This window comes from Daphnia magna, linkage group LG6 (genome assembly GCF_020631705.1).
Source record: "Daphnia magna isolate NIES linkage group LG6, ASM2063170v1.1, whole genome shotgun sequence".
Classification (NCBI taxonomy): Eukaryota; Metazoa; Arthropoda; class Branchiopoda; order Diplostraca; family Daphniidae; genus Daphnia; species Daphnia magna.
In genome coordinates, this window is record NC_059187.1 from 9686205 (window position 1) to 9708589 (window position 22385).

General features: G+C 39.9%; 4 protein-coding genes and 1 long non-coding RNA gene across 5 annotated transcripts; 2 read left to right on the plus strand and 3 right to left on the minus strand.

Moving 5' to 3' along the window:
* Positions 1 to 137: 137 nt before the first annotated feature.
* Positions 138 to 8855, minus strand: LOC116924371 (kinesin-like protein KIF20B). The gene is given in 24 exon segments (XM_045174679.1): positions 138 to 348; positions 414 to 603; positions 663 to 778; positions 843 to 926; positions 985 to 1070; positions 1127 to 1271; positions 1339 to 1455; positions 1514 to 1843; positions 1912 to 2163; positions 2251 to 2427; positions 2486 to 2911; positions 2971 to 3273; positions 3340 to 3633; positions 3726 to 4075; positions 4134 to 4532; positions 4588 to 4871; positions 4973 to 5606; positions 6908 to 7199; positions 7257 to 7430; positions 7494 to 7707; positions 7788 to 7970; positions 8036 to 8264; positions 8324 to 8495; positions 8671 to 8855. Coding segments are annotated over 23 exon segments (5490 nt in total). The 5' UTR covers positions 8472 to 8495; positions 8671 to 8855; the 3' UTR covers positions 138 to 285.
* Positions 8856 to 8900: 45 nt separating this feature from the next.
* On the plus strand, positions 8901 to 10032 carry LOC116924367 (rRNA-processing protein FCF1 homolog). Its single transcript, XM_032930910.2, has 6 exons — positions 8901 to 9046; positions 9124 to 9191; positions 9253 to 9324; positions 9388 to 9536; positions 9615 to 9775; positions 9838 to 10032. The coding sequence occupies exons 1-6, from the start codon at positions 9044 to 9046 to the stop codon at positions 9976 to 9978; spliced, it is 594 nt and encodes a 197-aa protein (XP_032786801.1). The 5' UTR covers positions 8901 to 9043; the 3' UTR covers positions 9979 to 10032.
* LOC116924360 (NF-kappa-B inhibitor cactus) lies at positions 10028 to 13994 on the minus strand. The gene is made up of 7 exons (XM_032930902.2): positions 13824 to 13994; positions 13205 to 13604; positions 13028 to 13133; positions 12700 to 12952; positions 10703 to 10791; positions 10333 to 10623; positions 10028 to 10255 (listed from the first exon to the last, which is right to left on the minus strand). The coding sequence occupies exons 2-7, from the start codon at positions 13600 to 13602 to the stop codon at positions 10214 to 10216; spliced, it is 1179 nt and encodes a 392-aa protein (XP_032786793.1). The 5' UTR covers positions 13603 to 13604; positions 13824 to 13994; the 3' UTR covers positions 10028 to 10213.
* Positions 13995 to 14190: 196 nt separating this feature from the next.
* LOC116924379 lies at positions 14191 to 15024 on the plus strand. Its single transcript, XR_004394956.2, has 2 exons — positions 14191 to 14818; positions 14883 to 15024. It is a non-coding gene; the product is annotated as an uncharacterized LOC116924379 (long non-coding RNA).
* LOC116924353 (gamma-tubulin complex component 6) lies at positions 14925 to 22385 on the minus strand. Its single transcript, XM_032930892.2, is given in 9 exon segments — positions 14925 to 15053; positions 18281 to 18434; positions 18511 to 19709; positions 19711 to 19800; positions 19802 to 20178; positions 20180 to 20305; positions 20387 to 20642; positions 20703 to 22184; positions 22244 to 22385. Coding segments are annotated over 8 exon segments (3639 nt in total). The 5' UTR covers positions 22264 to 22385; the 3' UTR covers positions 14925 to 15053; positions 18281 to 18345.

Below are 22385 nucleotides of genomic sequence, written 5' to 3' on the forward strand. Positions count from 1 at the left end.
TATTAAAACTGTATTATTTGTATTGAATGACAGGATTATGATTGCAAAGAACTGTTGCATGCTTAAATGGGTGGGCAAATTTCCTGTAATATTTTAACAGTCCTTGCTCATTTACGTGCAGAAATTTGCTAACCCAATTTTTTTAACAACGCAACTAGATGTTTATTTTTGTGGGAAATGAATCTTATTTGCCAGCAAAAATAACATATTTCACAAGACAGAATGTTTTAAAACGTAGATTTATAATTGGGATTTGAAAATTTTGCTTAATATCCTCTTCAGCCCTTATTGCGGCTTACGACTCCGTGTCGCCATTCGTTTAGGGAATTCGATACCCTGGCCTTCCTCCTTCATAAGGCAATGTCAGATAGAGGAAAATGTATACACACACGTTTTAACACCCAAAAGATTACCTGTTCGGTAGAAGGGAGTAAAATATCTGGACATTTTGCGTTGTATAACCTTCGCTTGCTCGTATGTCCCGATGTTGTAGACTCTACTTCATTGCTATCCACTTCTTCGGAATGAGGCACAGAAAGATGTGCAGGATGTGCCACTTCGTCGCAGTCGGATTTGGCTTTGCGTGGTTTGCGTGCAGAGCTCCTGAACAAATAGGATTCAATAAGAAGTACTAGCATTGTAACAATCCAACTCTAACATACTTGGTGCTGCTTGGTGGTGCAGCAAATTCAGTTTTAAGTGTTCGTCGACTTCGAGTGCTACCACAAAGACTCACTGTTTCAGTTTTGTTCTCGTCCAATTCTTTTTGCACGGATTCCTGCAAGATGAAAGACAAATTTATTGCAGTTGCCTGTAGAATTCTTGAGCAACTATAAACTTACAGGAGAAGTAATTTTTTTTGCACGACCACGTCTCGCCTTGACTGGAGTAGGGGTAACCATCATTGATGAACCGCCATCGTGGTTCTAGATACGAAAATCTATTTTATTTGTGGACAATATTAAAATAGTAATATGTTTCTACTTGTTCATCCGCCATCAGCTCCTCTATCTTTATGGAAGGGCCTGGTTCTTTGTAATTGACATGTCCACTCAATATGGATTTTAGTTCTAAACGGAGAATGCTTGAGTATTGTTCAAAGACAATTAAAATTCAATCCTCTTACCATGTTCCAAGCGATCAATATCTTCATTTTTCTCTCGCAATACGCGTTCGTTCAGCATTTTCATGTTTTCTATAGCAGCAGTCTTCTCTTCTAGTTCTTCGAGTATAGATTCTATTTTTTCTTCTTTTTCCTTTAATGCAATTTCCTGTCACAATAACAACAAATATTCGTTTACATTCCAGCCATACTTGAACGGTAAAAAATGTGGTTACATGTTCACGAAGTTGAGCCTGGATATGAACGAAATTTGATGTATCATTTTCAATCTCGATAAGCCGGTTTGATAGAGAATCACACTTCTGTGTCTTTATCCGAAGTTTCTCTTCCATCTTGAAAATCAAATTGAAAATAAATTAAAAAAGAAAGTTTTCGAAAAATTGTAAATACCGCTTCATGGGTTTCGGTTAGTTCATTGGCACGTCTCATGTGCTTCAACATTTGTTTCGTAAGCTTTTCATTGTCTTTCTCAAGTTGATCAAGCTTTTGATTTAAATCTTTCTCTAAAACCGACTTGTTTTCTATTGCAATTTTCATGGCCTCCAACTTCTCTTTAGTGTCTGACAATTCAGCCTCTTTACTGACAATTGTCGAAGCCGATCCAGCATAATTTTCTGAGTCGGAAATCAATCGTTTTTTAAGACCCTTAAGCTCTTCGTTTAACGCAGCTTCACGAAATTGACTTTGTTCAAATTGGCCTCGCAATTTTTCGTTTTGTTCCTTAAAAAATAAAGCACGAAAATTAAAATTAAGGAATTGACTTGAAAATCTTTGAACTCTAGAACTACATTTAAAAGTTTCTCTTTAAGTTGGATTTCATCGAATTCTGTTTTACGCGTAGCGATTTCTTTTTCCATTTGACTTTTCTCCAACTGTACCCGACCGAGCGTAGCCGCTAAAGTTTTGAGCTCTTCCTCTAGTAGACCTCGTTCGCGCTTTATTTCTTTCAACTGTCCTATCTGAGTAGTTAATTCTTCAACTGTGAACTCGTATTCGGCCATTGCTTTCTGGAAATCGGCGTTCTCCTCAACAAGTCTTACCTAGATAAACCAAAAACATTTACATCTAAAATGATCAAGGACATTTGCTTTTGGATAAATGATCAAACAAAAAGTTTTACAACTAACCTGGGAATCACGCAATTCATTTATGTTGTGGCGCATCTTTTCATTTTCTTCCAGTAAATGGGAATGACTGCCCTCATCCTGTTTCCTTTCGGTACTGGAAAGTTCCAGGTCTTTCTTCAAGTGCGAAATCTGATCGAGAAGGCTTTCTCTGCGAGCCTTAATGTCTTCATTTGCTTCCTAAAACAAAAACCAATGTCACTGATACATTCTCTAATACTGAACTAATTAGCTATACCTGAAGAGCTGCCAATTCGTTTTTTGTTATGTTCAGCTGAATCTGAGACTTTGACAATTGATCGCGCAAGTCTTCTAATTCTTCTTGAATCTCAGGTCCTTTAGCCAGCACACAATCTTTGTGACTCAATTCCTTATTCAGGCGATGAATTTCATCTTTCCGCTTTTCCAATTTGTTTTCAGCTTCCAGTAACTGCTTTTGCAAGTCTTCGCACAAGGTAGAAACCATACTGGCATTGGTTTGGTCCTTTATTCGGGATTCAAGATCTCGGATTCTTCTCTTGGCTTCGCGTAGCTCAGTGTTAAGGTTTCCGAATTGACCATTTGCTTTCAACAATCTCTCTTCCATATTCATAAGCTCTTCTTCTCTTACGTCAAGTCTCTCATTAGCATTTGTTAATAGTAAATTACTCTGCTCCAGTTGACTCTGCATAGTGGAACAAGGATGTTAGACGATTGAAAGCGTAATAAACTATCACTGATTACCTGAACATTCGTTAGTTCTTCGTTAGTCTCTGCAAGCTGTTTTATCAACTGTTCATTTTCCTGTTGAAGCTTAGCCATCTCTTCGCATTTGGTATGGTACTCAAAGGCAGCTTCATTGAGCATTTCTTCTTTTGCTGCTAATTCCTCTTGCAGTTTCACCAGTAAATTCTCGGGTGGTGTTTCACCACCTTCTTCATCAATGTCAGGACCACAAAAATTGATTTTTGGTTTATTCGAAGATGCCATTTCAAACTGTAGTCGAGTCATTTCCTTCTGCAAATTCGACCGGCTTTCCTCACTCACCTTGTGAAAAGATGTTAAAATCTAAGATTAAAACACTTGCAAATTTACGCGTTAACTCTCTTTCACCTTCAAGCTACTCTTTAGCTTTTCGACCAACTCGTTAAGATGTTGGTTGGAATCTTCTAAGATCTGGATTCTGTCCTCCTTGTCCTTGAACTTTAGCGCGTAATGTTCGAGATTTTCTTCTTGAGTTACCTTCCGCTTTTTCTTTACACAATTGTTCATAAGCTGAGCCATGAGGTCAACTCGATTTTCGCAGAACTCTTCGTAGCGCGCCTTGGTGTCTTCGTAGCGTTGATTCCAGGATTTTTCCAGTTTAGTGATTACCTCTGTCCATTCATTGCAACATTCGTCGCGGACCTATTTTTTGTTTTTTTTTTTAATATGAGAAACCGTTAGGCTTACTAAAATAACAAATGCTAAGCGATTACACGTGATGGCGCGAAAAATACCTTTTGCTCATTATCTTCCCAGTCGGCTTTAATGCGGGCGAGTTCTTCTTCCAACGCTTGAATCCGTTCCTGTGGATCATCTTCTTCGCCAATTATCTGGAAGGTAGACGTCTCGAGCACCGATGTCCTGGCACTAAGAAGGCTGATTGATTTTCGGACAAATTGTTGGAATCTTGATGGGCGTACAGGTGGGGCAAATTGGCTCATTGATAAATCGGCTACCGAAATGTCACGATCTGGTTGAATGATGACTTCTTGCGCAAGTGCTCCGAATTTGAGAACATGAAGCGTCTCATCGCACAAGTTTGTGGACGGACTCACATTCACAAACATGGCCGCTCTACCTTGTCCTAAGTAATAATGCACAATGAAAACGTAGTAAAACTTTTTTTAAGTGTTATATCTTACCAACGAAGAAGTGTTGAAGAACTCGTGTTAATTTTGACTCTCGATATGGGATCATGGTTTTGTTCATCACATTCTGCTGATTATTTCTCATGGCATCAATACAGCGCCCAAGTATCAGCAGTGAAGTGTTTATGCTTCCAGCTTCTTTAAGTCGTTCCCCACGACTCTGGGTTTTTGTGGTGCGCTCCATGCCAGCAAGATCGACGAACGACATCATGTTGATGGCAGCTTCACTTGGCTCATCACAGTGGTTGGTTCGAATCAGCTTCACTGTAAAAAGGCAGTGTGAGCGGCTGGAGTTGTGATTTAATTTTGTTGCGGCAAAATGAAGATTCTCTTTGCCAAAGAGAAGAACGCGAACGGCATCGTCCGCAGATCGAACGCAAATCTCCTTCAAACCTTAAATGTGAAAAGTGTCAAACTGGTGCTTTCAGTATTTTCTTAAATTTCATACCTTTAACAAAGAACTTTCCCTTGCGGTCTTCGGTAATTCGCAGAGCTATCCGCTTTTTTTTCTTGTCACATCCGTCCAAGAGATCAAAAGCTTGCTCATTGTAGATTTCGCAGTAAGACACCCAAACTGAATAGTAATCACGAGGATGTTGCAGAGCGCAGACGGTAGTATCTCTTCCTCGGATGTTCCAGTCTTTCAGTGATCCGCTAGATACTGAGGAAATGCTATCCTTGGACTCTTTGGTATCAGACGCGTCCAGATCGAACCCCCTCATCAGAATTGCTCTGAAGGAAACAAATAAAAAAAAACAAAAAAAAACAACAAACAACAAACAAAGGATTATTTTTGTTTCATTCAGTTTAAAAACATTAGCATCAAGTATCACCTCTCCACCTCCTCTGCATCAATCTGGTTAAGATTCAACTTCATGACTTCATTCAGAGCAAGGGGTTTCAAAATAGGACTTTTAAGGAGCCTATCTTCAATGCTGTTGAATACAACATCCAAGGAGCGAGGTATCAATCCAGCATCTCTTATTGAACCCAACATGGTGTAAGTTTTTCCTGCACTGGTGGCTCCATAGGTGAAGAGAAGAGTATTTTTTCCCATCAAGAAATCTTGTACTAAATTAAGCGCTGAATCCTTGAACAGATAATCTTGGTTGACAGATGCATCATAGATTTTATTAAACTTAAACTTCTGTAAAGTTTTTGTGCCAGCATTATTTCTGTTCTTGAAAGAAACAGAATCCTTTGGTGGATTGACGATGATATGGTTTCCAACAATGGATAAAGTGCTAGATTTTTCCTCACAAGGTTTTATCCTGACATATACTTGCATTTCCTCACTAAGATCCATGAAATCCTTGTGCAGGTTCCGAAGAGGGGTTGGCTGGGCAAAAGATGAATCCCTCATGCTTGAGACAAAACTTGCTGGTATGCGTACAGCATATTCAGCAGTGGTAGGGCTTGTTCTATCACCCATCTAAAAGACAAACAGATGTAAAGAATAGTGGGAGGCTAGTCTGTGCTTTGTCTGATGAAAAGTCTTACCTTAATCTACAGGAAAATAGACAATACTTGCTGCAACTACTTGGCTTCAGAAAAGGACAAACTGCCAATGAAAGTTGTAAGGAAATGAACCAATAATGGCAAAAGTGACTTCACGAAAGTCATAAGACTAACTGCTTGATACAAAATGCAATTTCTTGGGTTTCAATGATTTCCCTAATGCCAAACCGTTTTCGTGTTAAGAGCTGTTTCCCGTCTACTATGCGCCAAATTTAAAAAATGTGTTGTCTTGAATTTGCAACGCTGCCATATGATAAAACAAAATGGATCACGAATTCACGTTAAATGATTATCACGAGTTCACGACCACAAATCGTTTCATTAATTCGATTACTTCACAAATTCATTTGAAAATTAAATTTTACATTCTACAGCATCAAAGAACTGTTTTCAAAAAGTTATTAATAGGGCTCGGCCCCGATCACATTCTAATCGGGGACACCGCTAAGCTTCCCCGATTAAAATGAATCGGGGAAGTTCGGTGCGGGGATTTCTTTTTTCGGTGCGGAACGGTGCTATAATCGGTGCTGCACCGATAGCACCGCTACAGCCATAGGGGGTTAGTCTTACCAGTGACCTTGAGTTCTGATAGGCCAACGAGAATCACGTGACTTGGGTCACATTTGTTTCTTGTTGGCCGTAGGGCAACTGCCAATTTAGATCACTATTCATTGATAATCGGGGAAGGCACCGATCACTGATATCACCGCACCGAGCACCGAAATCTCTTCCCCGATTAAGATTATCCCCGCACCGGATCGACTAAATAGCTCCCCGATTAGCACGGGGCTGAGCGCTAGTTATTAACTAGACCTCTAGCGCTCAGCCCCGCGTCAATCGGGGGAGGGATAAATTTGGTTTTCGGGTCAGGGCTGTTCGGGATATGAGGTTTTTCCCCCGCGACCAGTTGGATATCGATCGGGGTACCTAACCGGGTTGAGTGAACCCCGATTACAGTAATCTATCGTTCCAATGAGCCTAATCGATCAATCTGAAATAGATGTCATTAGACGCTCTTTTTTAATGTAGCGCGATTGATCTGTCATTTTTCAAAATAGTGCCGATCGGTGCCGATAATGGTTCGAGTTACGAAATTATTTTCATTCATATTATTATCCCATAGACAATAACATTATCCGCATTTTCCCCACAAAATGTATTCACGCTAGGTTGGTGATACAAGTAATTTAGTGACACCAAATAGGAATTGCAACTTGAACCCTTTTAGTCGAAAATGCCTGACTAAAAACCACATTTCATGGCTCGAGGAGTCATAAATTGTTTTACAATTTCATCAGTAACAGTTTTTCTTCTCTCCTGGTGGGCAGTGATGATTGGTGTTAGCACTGTGATCAGCTCTTGCTTTAGTTCGCCTGTTAACATGGCTCCACTACTATAATTTTTGCGAATTTCCTCCAATCGAAAATCGTCTTCCAAAAAAAACATCAAATATTTGTAGGATACATCTACGTCACAATTGCCACCTAGCCGTCTATGTTCCTCAACCGAAGTTTGGCCACCGGAAAATGCATACTTATTTATCTGATATAAAAGAGAGGTCGGTAAAATGTTTTGAACACGATTATAACAAAATGTTACCTTTGCTTTCAAAATTTTAGGAGTATCAGTCAAAAATATGGACGAATTGCCATCACTAGCTGACATTTTCATCTGAGCGCCCTGTAAGGCTGGAAAGAAAGTAGAGTGGATGAGCGCTGGCTTGATGTAGCCCAGACGGGGCGCTACGTCTCTCGTCATTCTAAAGTACGGGTCCTAGAAAAACAGAAAGCAATTTATCACAACAAAGCTGCACTTCATGAATAAATAAAAACTTGCTTGATCGATAGCGCATGGAATAAGACAGGGGACGTTCTTGCGATCGCCAAATATAAAAGGAAAACTTGACGAGAACGCTGGCGCCGCTTGGGTTGCTGGGAAACTGATTTTCCCGATAGAATCACTGTCGGTGAATCCAAAGATACTCTTGACTTGATTAAAATTCACGCACTTTTGTATCCGAACCATATTCTGATAAAAAGCTGGGCACTGTCTGCAAACAAAATTGGAACAGTACAAGGAGGATGATTAAATTTATAACAAACATGAAAGAAAAGATAGATGCACGTCTACCCAACAAACTGAAGATCCGAAAAGATGAAAGTTTTCTCGATATCGAATCCAAGCGCAATAATATCTTTCGCATTCTCCACTGCAAGTTTTTGGGCCTCCTCCATCTTAAGATTTTTCCATATAAACTTTTCATCATCAGTCAACTGGATAACTAGAGGCACATTAAAGGCTTCTTGAAGCCACCTTTTTAGTAAATAATATTTTAATAATCATTTGGAAAAAATTATTTGTTGATCAGAATATCTCACTTTGTGAATAAAAAAGGAATTAAATGTCCCATATGGATTGATGTTGAAGATGGGCCCCTACCAGTATACAAGTAAAATGGCTTCCCTTGTTCATGAAGGGTTAAGATCGAATGGAGATCGCGATGGGAGAAAAAAACGCCGCGTTTCAAAAGGTGATGGGCTGGTTTACCTGTAACCTTCTCAAACCTTTCTATCAGAGCTGAATCGATGCTTGAAGAGCCAAATTTCTCTACATCAGAATGTGATTTGAAAAAGTCCTATTTTTGGGACACAATAATTATTTCTTACTTATTATCTTTTCATAGGCAATGCCTGTTGCAGAAGTTCCAACAACATTCCAAGGATCTACAAAATCTTCCTCTTCATTTTCCTCTTCAGTGGGTGGTTTTTGTGTTAAATCTAAGGCTTCCATAGCATCCACTATTATGTCTGTCATAATTGTTTTAGAGGAAGCCTGGATCTGGATATAAACAAAGATTTAATTCCTACAAAAGTTACCGATGCCATTGGTTTAATAGCTTTGATACAAAAAAAAACTTAATCTTCAATCACTAGAAGATACATGATGCTGCCTCAACAATAATTCTCTCAGGGTTCATTAGTTGTTTTTGTAAAGCACATTGGTTCAGTGTTACCTTAATCACAGAAAAATAGTTTTTCTAAAGTGGTAAGTGTTTATGCTTGAAATGATTTTCTTCCACTGGTGAAACTATTCAGTATATTGCATCAGTTTTTCATCAACTTCCTAGTTTCAACTTCCTTTACAACTTTCCGAACTTTCCACGTTAAGAAGACATGTACCGATGTCTTGTCTAGTTGTCTGCTAAATAACGTGCTTGCTTAGTCAACATTAGCAATATTTGGCAACTTCGAATTCAAAGCAGTCGATGTAAATGTCAGTAGCTCAGTATAGTGAATAACAAACACGTGTTGTCAATTGTCTCTATCCTTCGATTTTTGATAATATTTAATTTACGCCAAACACTAAAAAGGAACAAATTTAAGACCATGGTAAATTTTTTCTCTATGTAAAACTCTTTCTGAAAACGAAAACCTTAACCGAAACCCTTCATTTTCCGTTCCAATAGCCGAAAAACAAGCGCACCAAAAAGTTTGCCACAATGAAACGAATGATATCGGCAAATGACCCCAGAATGTAAGTTAGTGCAATTTAGCTTTTATTCTTTGCAATTAGAGTAAATCATTGAATTCCATAGAAAACCAAAAGACAGGCTTTCAAAGCCAAAAGAGAAAAAAATTGATCCCCATGAATTGAATGTCCATCAAGTGTAAGTACAGTGTTCACTATGTTGTTTAAACTATCTAATCCCCAGTTAAACTTTTTTCTATAGTACACAAGCCTCATCTGCATTGTTCTTCCAATACAACACACAGCTGGGTCCCCCATACCACATTTTAATGGATACTAATTTCATAAACTTTTCAGTTAAAAATAAGATGGACATTGTACAATCTCTAATGGACTGCTTGTATGCCAAGTGTGAGTACTGACTGCAAATTAACTTTTGTGATAAGGTTGTTTTTTTTGGGATACTCATAAAATAGTTTAATTTAACAGGTATACCGTACATCACAGACTGTGTTATGGCTGAGCTTGAGAAGCTTGGGCCCAAATACCGAATTGCCCTCAAGATCATAAAAGACCCAAGATTTGAAAGACTCTCCTGCAGCCATAAAGGCACATATGCTGATGATTGTATTGTGCAAAGAGTAACTCAGGTACACATTTTTTGCATTCATTATTCCATCCTGTAAAAACAGCTTAGCGTTTCTCCTTTTAGCATAAGTGCTACATCGTCGGCACATGCGATCGTGACCTGAAACGGCGTATTAGGAAAATACCTGGTGTACCACTCATGTTTCTCTCTCAACATCGTTACACAGTTGAGCGCATGCCTGATGCTTATGGAGCCCCTAAGTAATAACCCCTCTTAGATTTTTGGAACTTGATAATAAAACACTGACTCGGTATTGAAGTAACGTCGTCAAACGTGATAATTTTTTATTGATTCTGTACAGTACGTCGCACAGTATTGTTTCACGAAACGACTACAACCCATAATATTTCTTTTTTTTTCCAGAAAAGAAAAAGTATTTTCATAATTACACAAGTTGTAAAGTGACGCATACATTAGTGTAACGGTTATAGATGCTAATTTAGGCTACCAGATGAAGGGCTTCATTCGTCAAGGACGTATTCTGTAATGAAAACAACAAAAAACCGTTAGTCGTTCGTCTTACCAAAAAGATTTTATGTATATTTTTTGTTTTTTTACTTTGTCTATTTGGGGCCTCCATGGGGCCGCTAACGACAGATTACTGTCAACATAGTTATCTTCGTCATCACTTGAGAATTTCTCAAGTAGGCACGGCCTTGTCTGCGCACCTAGATCAGCCAATAAGGCAGCTAGAACTGGCTCGGCAGCCATGGCCATTTGATGGGCTGTATAGCCGGAGTATGTTTCGGCTTCGGTAAGTGCACCGCACTGAGACACTAGGAAATGTAACATGGCAGGATGCCGGCGTTCTACTGTATAATGCAATGCTGTACGTCCGTATTTGCCTTCCTGTAAAATATAAACACGAATGAGTCCCCTCGCTCTCTAAACTGATTAAATTGAAAGAGAAGTATATTCTTATATTTACCGTGGCATTAACGTTAGCTCCAAAGCAACAAAGCAACTTAGCTATGGAAACGTGTCCGTTCATGGCCGCAAGGTGGAGTGGCATCTGACCTGTGATGCACAAAAGGAGAAAAATTATTATTTCATCGTCACTCAAGACTGTAAAATCGTTCGTGATTGGCATGCTACATCTTACATCGTGACAAAAAGCCATATTAAACTGAAGCGCACTTTTCAAAGTCACGTGCTGTTTTTCCCCCTTTCTTTCCAAGAGAAAAGGCACGAGGTCACGTAAAAAACAAAAAAGCTGATAAAGGGAAATTCCCTTCTCCCTCCTAGCCAACGTTTTTAATGTGCCTAAGTTATGTCATGTCAGGAATTAATCCCAAAGTATAGGTCGTGGGTATTCCCATCTTCCCCCTTCGTGCGTAGTAAACAGGATTTTTGATTTAATTTTTGGTGCCACCATGAGGTGAAATTCCGGTGTTTTGAATGCCGTTTTACCCAAAAATCAAAACGACTACGTCTAGAGACGTGCCCACAAAGGAAAGACTAAAAGCCTCGCATACTCAATAAACAGCTATATTTATCTCCGGACGACTTATACAATTCACCATGCACGATCGGAATTATGTAAGTTTATGAGCCCTGCATCCTAAATTCACGCTGTCAACGAACTGGAACACAGAAAGGCGAACGCAAATAAACAAACACGTAATAGTCTGCTCATCATATACGGTCTTCATACGTTCATACCTACGTTATGTTCGTTATCAGAGTACCAGCTATCAATGCGCCTGGCGTAAAATTAGACTTGTTATTGGCGCACACGGATGTTTGTAATATTAACATCCTAGATAACCTTTCGAGATTTACGTTTCATAAAGAAATTCTCCGGCCAATATGATCGTTGATAATTTAGCGTGTACGTGACACTACCCTGGGGCGGATGAAAAGAATGCAATTCGAAAGAGAAACGAAACAACTCGGGAAAAACCAGCTAAGGTATAGACCTGTTCGGCAAACGCTCCAGGAGAAATGTTGGGAAATCCCAGATATGGAAAAAAGGCAGGCGGTGGGTGGGTAAAATAGGAGGCAAGGTGGTTTCTACATTGGAAGTGACCGTATTGACTGTAACACGAATAACCAGGTCGGAGGGGGGGGCTCTTTTCTTTTTAAATTTAACTCCCTGCGCATTTGGCTTTCTTACCTCCCACCAGAGCACCTCACCCCTGTCACCGTCACGTATCAAATGAGAGTTGGAAAACCCCAACACTCTGCACACGTCACGTGACCTCGATAATAGCACCAGAAAAACAAAAAAAAACCAGAAAAAGACATGAAAAATCAACTTCCCTTTTACGAACTTCCTCGACCTTTGCGGAAGAGATTTTATCGTTTTTCTGACAAACGATGACAATTGCTTCTCACAGTTTCTCACCTGGAATTCTCAGATCAATCCTTATGATTCAAAACTTAAATCAGCATGAGGTCAATTCAGACAATTACTATAGAATATGACAACCAAAGTGGATACAATGAGTTGACAGATGCGAATATCGCATGTCTGAATTTTGCTAGAGGCCAAACATTTGTTCTCTGGGTATTTCCAGCCTTATCTCAATGCAATGCGAAAACAAAATTAAGAAATAAAAAACGAACTCACACCTCGTCATCACCCTGCATTCTAAACGTAGCTTGAATCCATGGAGAAACCGGGAATTCCGAAATACTATCATCACATGCACTCACGCAATAGTGCGATAACAGCCAGTTTCAGATTCTGGCGTTCCTTTCTACATGAAAGGAGATATGGGAAAATCCCACCAAGCACGGTGTCTGTGCCAACATCTGAAATTGAAGGGTCGTTCAAATTCAAGGACAATTTGATCGCACCATAAGAGGAAGTTGGCGTTACCTTCAAACACTTCTAGAGCTATATTTCCCCAATCACCCTCCCCTTTTCTTCGAAATCCTTGCTCTTTATGACGAACTATAATTCTTCAAATAGCGGCTTACCATCGTAATTTTTCTGTTCCAGGTCCTGTGGCAAAGGTTGTGGGACAATATGCAATGGTAACAACGCTGATTGCCGTTCTTCGTTGCTGACGGGCAGGAGCAGGGCATGAGCGCATTCAACATGCCCATCACGACAGGCCAGATGTAGAGGTGTGTTGCCCAAGCGATCCCGAAGCAAAACCGATGCTCCTCCTACGACTAGTCGGCGGACAAGCGGAGCCTGATTCGTTAAAACTGCCAAATGTAGCGGCGTCTGAGAATGAAAATTACAAGCATACATGAACTAGAATCATTTTACGTTTGGTTTGGTCTATTTTTTAAAACATACTTGAAAATATTTGTTGGGAATTTCTAGTAGACGAGGGTCGGGTAAAATCCGGACCAAACTGAAAACTACTTCGATGAACCCTTGCAGCACCGCTAAATGCAATGGCCTATGTTGACAAATAAGATTTAGCATAACATCAACACACTATCAAGTGTTTCTTTCAGTTTGAATACTTACGTGTCTCCATCATCATCCTGTCTAAGTAGGTCACGTAAAGTTATCCTTCTTGGGAGTTCTTTATGAGGTTTGACTGGACTTGGACCACTCAAATTATTTTTTTTCTCAGAGTTATAATCCAAGTTGAGCTCACTAACACTGAACTTTGCAGCACTTTTTAGCTTCATGTTGTCTTGTTCTTCAGACAGATTTATTGAGCTGGATGTTATCACAGCAGAATCTTCATTGACGCTGACTCCAGAAAGAAAGCCAGAGTCGGAATTTAGCTTAGAGGAGTAGTCACACTGTTTGCTCGAGTCTTCAAAAGTTGTTTGATGAGGAAAAGTGATCCTTCTGTGGCACTGAGCGCTGTCAGCAACCACTTCATCAGCTATCATGAAATCTTCTGAATGCCACATACCTGATTAACCAAAACATTGGAAATGGATAGAAATATTTGGTTAAATTTCAAAAGGAGAAGAACTAAACAACTTTAATGACTATGTAAATAACGGGACTAGTGCAATAGACCGATCATTGCGTTGCAAGGAGAAAAAACGTTCTACGTCACAACAGGGTTCCATTCAATCCCGAAATTTCCCTATAACACACACAAATTCACTTAAATGCACTTGCTTACCTTTCGATTAGGATTTTGTGATCTCTTGCAAAGAATACTTTCGATCTGCGAGACCGATGCTATTTTTAGACTTTAACGGAAGTGTCGAACCAAATTACAACAGTTGGAAGCCTCGTTTACTCATGTGCGTCCCAGCAAGTTGTTTGTGTGTCTATTCAGGGCTGTCTGCTGCAGTGGAACTAACTTCGTACACGCAACAGCCGTAGCCCTTTATGTGGCGCAGTCTCCTATCTGGCAGCGCCAACAGTGAGCTTGTCTCGGCCTTGGGACTTGGGATTTTGGTATTTCCCCGATTCAACGACCACTACAGTCAACTTCTTATCTGCATTACGGTACCTCCTCCGGACGTTTTGTTTCCCCCCATGTACATACTAGGCTGGGCTGCACATACCACGGTACTTTTTTTTGTGTTCAATTTAAAAATCAATCGTCATTTCTCGGACAGGTCCAAGGATCATCACGCGCACCTTTCGAACAAAGGTGAAAACGCAATGCAAAAAACCCCAATGTTTTTGTTGTTGATAGGCACACAAAATAGTTCAGATGAAAATGGTGTTCTCCGTGATGGGGGCTCGCATTTCGTCACGTTGTCCCGCATGTAATTGCATGTGTAGGGTAAACAGCGTGCGGGATTGTTCTTAGTAGGCTGAAGAAATATCCCGCATCCAAGCACAAAGTGTAACAAACCATATATGGGCAGTGCTACGAAGCACCGCTATACCTCAGTCATGGAATTCTGTAATATTTCATAACAAGCCAGCAGGAATAAACCCTCGTATTTCCGTTGAGTCTTCCCTTTTTTTCGGACCTTGACAGGAAAGTCAACATGGTTTTTCCTGTCCTTTTCTCCTCTGAAGTAATCAGCCAGCCGTGTAATGAGGTTGATCGACTACATGGCGGACTTTCTGACCTTATCTAAATGAGGACAATTGGAAAGGAGCCGCTAACTTCTACGCTTATCTTTAAAACAAAAAAAAATGTAGAGATATCAGGCTGTGCGTTGAACTCGACATTTGTTTTGTTTTTACTGACTAATGGTTTTTCTTCCTTTTTCTGTAGTTACGGGCGATGGTGACACAACGGAAGTTGCTAGATCAAATGTTCTCGTGTTCCCAGTCTTCATGTATTACCGCACGTTGCATCAGTATAAAATGTACAAGTGAATCATAGTAGTCTCGTGAATACATTCCTCAAGTAGCGATTTCCGGAAAGGCTTGAATTTTTGCGAGGCTGAAATTTAAAAAAGAAAGAGAAATAAATTTAAAAAAATGAATACATAATTAAGTTGGGAAGAGAAAAAAAACATATGTCCTCAATGAGGTCATTATACTCCCTGTAGGACTTTGCAAGCAAATATTTTTCCTTTAAGGCAGGCAAAGTTTTGTTTGCAGAAGATATATATAAAAGGATCAAAGGCTCCAAAGTTTTAGTTAAAACTAGATAGTTTTTCTGGACATTTCCAGACATATCCAGTTCATTATCGCGCAAAAAAAAAGTTTCTACGTTCGTAGCTGTTATTGACATCAAACACGGTGGATTAAATGTTATCATTGAAGATTTGCTTGCGTCCCATGAACGGTGTTGATTTCTGCAGTCCAATGATCACACCGATTGGAATGAAAACCTACATTTTTTATATCTAACAATTCAAGATTTATTGTTGACATTCGAGCGAGAGGCGCTTTTGTTCCATCTTGATTGTATCCGATGGTCACTGATGCGCTATACTACTTTACTTTCTCCCCGAGGCTCGGAGTATACGAAACCATAATGACCGGACGGATGGGACTTTTTGTGTCATTGCGCTCGTTCCACGGTTGCCATCACGTTGGTTGGAACAACAACAACAAAAAAAAACCCCAAAATTATTGTGCCATCGACCTCTGACAAGGGTTTTTTTCCAACCCCCCTTTATGGTTGCATTGTTGCAATACAAAATACACCAACTCCCTGGGTAAATTTAATCTTTCTGGGCTTTACAATCACGAAACAATTTCACATTTTATCCAGTTCAAATAACGTTATCTTTTGAAGTTTGGGCAGCTTTGACGTCCAGACCAAACAGCAAACAATCAAGGTAACCTTTTATTTGTTTTCTGGGTGGGTAAGAAAGGAAAAAAAAATATCAGTCACGCTTTTTGTTTGTTAGTCAAGCTAGAATGAATGTGTACTAATTAGATTTGAAAAACCCGTCCTTTCTTTTTTTTTTTTCATTTAAGGAATCATTTACGAGCAGACTTAGAGGGGGGCGGCTTTAATTGAAAAAAGGGGAATTTCTATCTCATCGTAGTATTATGATGATGAACGATTGCAAGTAGCTACCGCTATTGCTACCAGTTTCTGCCTGTTTTTGACATTCCTCTGCCATCTTCGGCATTGCTGACGGGGGAAAAATCCAAACAACAAAAAACAGGAAATTCAACAGGAGTGTGACAATACAAAGAGAAAAGCACTAAATAATAATGCAAATAAAAGAAATACCCTTAAAAGAGGACACTTTTTTTTGTTCTATAGCGCGGTGGGCAAAATGGTTTGCTCGGGAATTTCCAGTTCCCCTTCATTTTTTTTTGTTTCTTATTCAGTCAATGCTGCCAAGCGTAAAGAATCACTATGCGACTGTATCAATTGATTATTCGCAAACTTTCTTCCTTAGCGCAACTAATTAGGAAAGGCCAAGGTTGCTTCGATTTAAATACGATTAAATCAAACAGACGTCACCTTGACAACAATCCCAATAAGGAGACATTCGCAGAAAAAATACGGATTACAATCTATAAAAGCGTTTTGTTAAGTGCATTTGCAAACGCACCACAAGTACCGAAGCAATAACAATAATGGGAGAATCTCTAAGCACGAAGGAAAAGGGAGATATCCGCCTCGAAAGGAGCGAAGAATCCGCCTATCCAAGGTTGTTACTATCGCGACAAGGAAAAACCAGCTGCTATATTGTTCGTATAATGTGCCTCATCGTCCAAAAATAGACAACCTCTATCTGATCTATGCACACGATCGAAAACAAAATAAAAAGAAACGCAGAAAAAATTCACTCCTGTGGATTGATTAGTTAGCTTAATTCGGTTAGGATTAAACCTACTAGTCTAACGCAACGACAATGAAAAGTTAACTGTCTTCTTTTTACGAAAAGGAACCAGGGGGGTAAACAAAAGTAACATGACGGTCTACAAATAGCTTCAGAAAAAACTGGGCGATGACGCAACTACTAACAGTAAATATTCCACTCGAGTTTCACGAAATTCAGGTGGGAAAAATGGAATAAAAAAGCACGAAAAAAAAAAACTTTCTTTCTCGCATACTGTTTGAGTGGAAAAAACCCCATACGATTGTTGCCTCGGGTTGAACAATGCACGAGAGACCTAATATGACAGCGTCCGGAATAGGACTCCCTGACTTGCCCGTTGGGCCATCACGTGATCGACAGATAACTTCGTTGCAGGTGAAATTACACGGTCAATGAATTCTGAATACAAAGTGATATAGGGTAACACTTTCTACTGTTTGAATTTTGTCCATTTTAGCCACAAAAAAAAAATGTCCTTATTTAACTAGTCGATCTGAGATTCGCGTTTAACAGATAAAAGGATTTCACTTGACAAAACCCTTGACTTTGCAAATGGAGATGAGGCACTGTTAATGCAACTATAAAAACTGGTCGATGTACATAAATTCGGGGCTTTAAGTGCTACAAAAGCGTTGGATTTTAAGATATCGTTGATTTCACAAGTAAGAAATGTTTAGTATGCATACGACAGCAGGTTGTTTGCGTCTAACACGAAAGGAGAACAGCGTAAGAATTTAGAATGTCCTCTATAAATAACGTCTCCCTCCATTTAAGAGGTGATGTGGGCACATAGATCTTAACTAGAGGTAAAATGCTTTCTCACTAAACAATCAATTTAGGCGGTAGATCTATTAAATTATAATTGACGCACTAGTGCTACTGCGTAAAAGAGCAAGTCACCACGAATAGGGTCAGATACTGATGAAACATGTTAAGTTCGGAAAAACCCCGAACAACGCTGACTTCCAACAATAGAGCCCTTGTTCAGGTTAAATCTATTGCTTTTAGATCAGAGGGATAATCTTTTGAATTCCTCGAAAGGAAATCAAACATTTAATAAAGGCGGTTTTTAAAATTAAAAGAAACGCGCATGGTAAGGTCTTGCGACAAAAATCACTTGTTGCTTATTCCCTTAAGATTGGGGAACATAACAATAGAAAAATGTTGAATGCTGTCGGTGACGTCAAAATTTGCCTTATCATCTAAGCTAGTGTCGTTGGACGACTCGGTTTCAACGACATCTTCGCGTTCTTATGTCAACAGTTACAAAGAATATTGATCATCATAGATATCCCTTTCTACGCATGACAATGAGTGAAACCACACCAGCGGGAAAGACCCTTTTTACAGAGGAAAAATAAATGTTTATAACATTTACCTTTTTTTCCAGTATTTACAATCCGCGAGGCAATCGACCGTGACTTGCAAAACACGGAAGTTTCTCTAACTGCTGTAATATTCGTTGTAGTTGAGTTTCATCAAAAGGTCATGAAAGTGGGGCTGATGGCTTCGATCTTTCACCTTTTCTAGAACTGGAATACAAAATTTTCGGAAAAAATGTGTTACTAGTATTATTTTAACGATCAAGATAAATCATGAAAAATTTACTTAGTCGGATAAACTTGGCGTATTCCCGGGCTTTGGCGCTGACCGAATTGATTTGCGACTGAAGGGCATTCGTGTGGACGTAATTGGCTGCCAGGAGAAGACCACGAAATTTCAGTGCGAGGTTTAGAGCGTCACGAATAATTTTCAAAAGGGATGAGCTCTTCGGCGTGAGTAATAAACGTGATTTAGCTCTATGGACGTAATTGGAATGTAACTCGTATAGGTCGTCTAGAGACCGAGCTCCGTTCTTCTTCAGTTCTGTTAGAAATTCACTCCAGGCAAGAGTAAGAAGCTGATTCATGACATAGTTTTGCAGCGTCTGAACAAAGTGATAAATCGAATGACGAGCAATGTGAACTGAATGCCAACGTGAGGGAGGATCCCTCATTAGGTTGACGTAGACGTCTTCAAGCGCCCAAGCGGCTAATCGTAGCTGCAAGACAAACGAGAATATTTGGCTGTAATCATCCATAACTTCTTCAGTGAGTATCAGGTTAAGTGGCCAGCCAACCCTATATCGAAGCGTAAAACACTCTAAAGCTTCAAGTTTAAAGTTGGATAATGTTCCGGTTCCGGTTGCTTCCTTGATGTAGAAGCTCAAGTGCGATGCATGATATTCATCAGCGTGGATAGCGTTGAGTGCACTTTGCAAAATAAAATTCATCGATGGTATATTGATGAGTTGATGTATGTGGGTAATCTGACCCAAACGGCGACCAATGTTGCTAACTAGACTATGACTGAAGGCGCCGTTGTCCAGGAACAAATATTGCCGCAATGCTTCTAAATGTTGCATAAAACGATGGTCAGGCCCAGTCAGCAAAGTCATTAGAGAGCGGTTGACCATTTGGCACTGGGTACGAATGGGTAATAGTAAACTACGCTGAACAAAGAAGGAAAGTGAAAAATCCCGGATTTCCTCTTCCGATGGTTTGGCTTCCTGGAGCCAGTCTTTCTTTTCCTGTTCAATTTTCATAATCGTCTGTGGATGCACCTGAAAATTAAACTGAAACGGGTAAGACACTGCAACTGGATTACTCCAACTTTTCGGTTTGTAAGGGCTAGTTGCAGGCTGTGAGTCTTCTTCCGGGATGGATTCTGTTTCCTCTTTAGTATAACGTGGATCTATTCCAAATTCTTCCCGTAAAACTTTGGTCTTGATCTCTTCTCGTGTAAGAATTTTCTTTTTGGGGCGGGTTGACACTTTGCTTCGATGATGAAGCTGTCGTTGGAGTTGAAGCTGGGGTATTGGCTGACGTTATACCAATAGCGGTATCAGATTGGGGGTGAGGAAACAACATTGTTCTCTTCGTCCATTCCTCTCGCGTCATTAGCATTCAACTCATCTTCCGACGTTTCACCGTTCGAATTTTCCTTATCCTCCAAAAGGTGAGTGTATTTAATGAGCAATCTTCTTTTTTCCTCAGCTTCCCGTTTATCGATTTCGTCATGATATTGTTGAATGTCTTCGTCCAATAACTTTTCTTCATATGCCTTCTTGTTTTCTTCCGCCCGTTTGAGTTTCAGCTGTTCATCCAATTCGGCTTTGGCTAACGCATGACGCGCCGTACGCTGCCTAGCTCGATCCATCTGTTTAGCTTGGTTTTCTGTTATAAGTTTAGCCAAGTTAGCTTCGCGCGTTTCGCGTGCCTGTTGACTTAAATCCTTGGACAGGATTAACGAAATCCACCGCCGCTGGGAACTTTAGCGCGTATGTTGCACATTGAAGCCGGATATCGTTCAACTCAGATAAGCTGAGACCGATTCGCAATGACGGTTCCCCGTGTACAAGTTCCTGTGTACGCCAATAAGTTTATCAAACGAAATTCCAGAAATACAGAAAGAATGAACAACTAAAACCATTAAGCAAACTTACTTTCGCTTGGCAGAGCTGTAAAAGGTGGACTGTTTTACCGCAAAGATAAACGTCATTCAAAAGACCCGTGATGGCATCATCTTCTGCAGTTGAGTTTACAAACGGTCCTGCTTCTGCACGGTTGATGGGCTGAAAGGTGAAGCCATTGATCCAACAATGTCTATCACGCTTTGCCAGTTGTTCCTGGTCAATTCGGATGAAAAATTCATCTTGTGGATCGCAACAAATCCCGCGGTATATCCATTGCTCCAAGTACCTAAAGCAGTTTAACATTGAAAATAAAAATTCCAGACATGCTATAGGAATATCAACTTGCAGTAGAAACGGAACGACGCAGGCAGCGAAATATGCCGTCAAAATATTCCGTTGTTGGTCGTCAACCGTGACCGTGGAAAGATCAACCAGATGTTGCAGAAACGCTACTCCACGTCCGCTGCCACCTGCCCAACCGGGCCAATGCCACAACTGATCCATTATATTAAGTGAAGGCGAAAGAGTTTTTAGTTGTTGGACAACTGCAATCAACGACTGGGACTCGGTCACTTCCTCCACCATTTGCTGATAGTATTGAAAACTTTCTAGTAGTTGATCGCCTAGAGTATTACGAACAGGACCAAATTTTGGATTCCAAATAGCTTTGCTGAGGCGCCGCACTAAAGTGCCGCTTCCTAACAGTGGTTGGACTAAATCGGATAAACAGTCGGCGCTAATGCCATCGATGAATGGATATCCGTTCACGCGAAATTGATCATCAAGGCAGGCAAACGTTTGTGACTCGATTCCTAACATCAAGAACTGAATGTCTTTTCGTATTTCATGTTCTTCCATTTTGAAGGTATCTCTAATTGGTAAGCTTCTATCAACCAAATTTAGATTTTCTTCAAATTGATGACAAAGCACTTCCATGACACGTAAAGGAGCTTGAGAAAGGTAAGGTAATTCTTTGGCTGGATAGGCTTCTCCTGATAATTTTGCTTCCCAGGTTCTACGAATGCTCGACGTGTCACACAAATTTTCCAGATTTTCCCAGTAGTTGTCAATCTCGTCTGTCATGAGCTCGGTAGGAGAAGTCGGTGATTCATACCCGTCATCACGGATAATGGAAGTTTGTTTGGCTTCAGATTTGGTTACATTAAGGCCAAGAGTTAATTTGCTGCTTTTGGAAATTCCAAGGTAGTTCAGGTTCTTTGGTGGGTTCTCCAGGGTACCAAATAGATTGCGATGAACCCTATCAAGTTCATCTAACTGTTGAGTGGATTCAAGTTTGGCCATGATATTGGATGCATAAACCTCTCCTATATGAAAATTTAGTGGAGGTACTTCAAACATTTGTTGCTTGATTACTGGGTAGGGTACACACTGTGCCCACTTATTTTCAGTTTGATGCTCATTATACTGAGTGTGGTAACTTAGGGCATTTATGTTTCGAAGTGTTGGTAAATCATCATTTTTGATTGGATCTATATAAAAGAGGAGTTTCACCACTGACAAAATTGTGCTAGTTTGCCCAGTTGATATTTTTTCAAGTTCAGAAATTGCATTTTCCAGTGCATTTCCCTCTGAGCATGGAATTAAAGTTCTCAGTTTAAAAATCCAAGCTGATAACTGAAATTCTTCTGGAAGCATGTCTTCTTCAATGGCACGTGTTGTGAATAACGTGTTGAACCCTTCACGCTTCGCACGTTTTTTCTCTTTAGCTTCAAGTTCGACTTCCGGAAAACTGGAACCATTAAGTCTTCCATCCCTACTTGATTTCGATTTTGACACGAGGGTAAAAAATTTACATAAACTCCCATACCTAAAGAAATATGCGTTGGATTGTAATACGTTAAAGAATTCCACGTGAGTAATACTTACAAGCTAATTTCTCTATCCATTTCAAAAAAATTTTCACTTATATTTGTACATTAATTTAGCGCCATTTATGTTGTTGACTTTTTTTTACCGCTAACCGAACAAGCAACATGTGCTGCCATCTGCGAAGTTGCCAAATATCTAC

Bases quoted from the DNA above. Each gene is read 5' to 3' on its own strand.
- LOC116924367 (XM_032930910.2), top strand. The intron at 9,537-9,614 runs GTGAGTACTGAC...TTAATTTAACAG, and splicing joins GGACTGCTTGTATGCCAAGT to GTATACCGTACATCACAGAC. The intron at 9,776-9,837 runs GTACACATTTTT...TTCTCCTTTTAG, and splicing joins TTGTGCAAAGAGTAACTCAG to CATAAGTGCTACATCGTCGG.
- LOC116924360 (XM_032930902.2), bottom strand. From the start codon at position 13,602: ATGTGGCATTCAGAAGATTTCATGATAGCTGATGAAGTGGTTGCTGAC. The intron at 10,792-12,699 runs GTAAGCCGCTAT...TGTGCATCACAG, and splicing joins GGAACAGAAAAATTACGATG to GTCAGATGCCACTCCACCTT. The intron at 10,256-10,332 runs GTAAAAAAACAA...TTTTCATTACAG, and splicing joins GGAGGCCCCAAATAGACAAA to AATACGTCCTTGACGAATGA.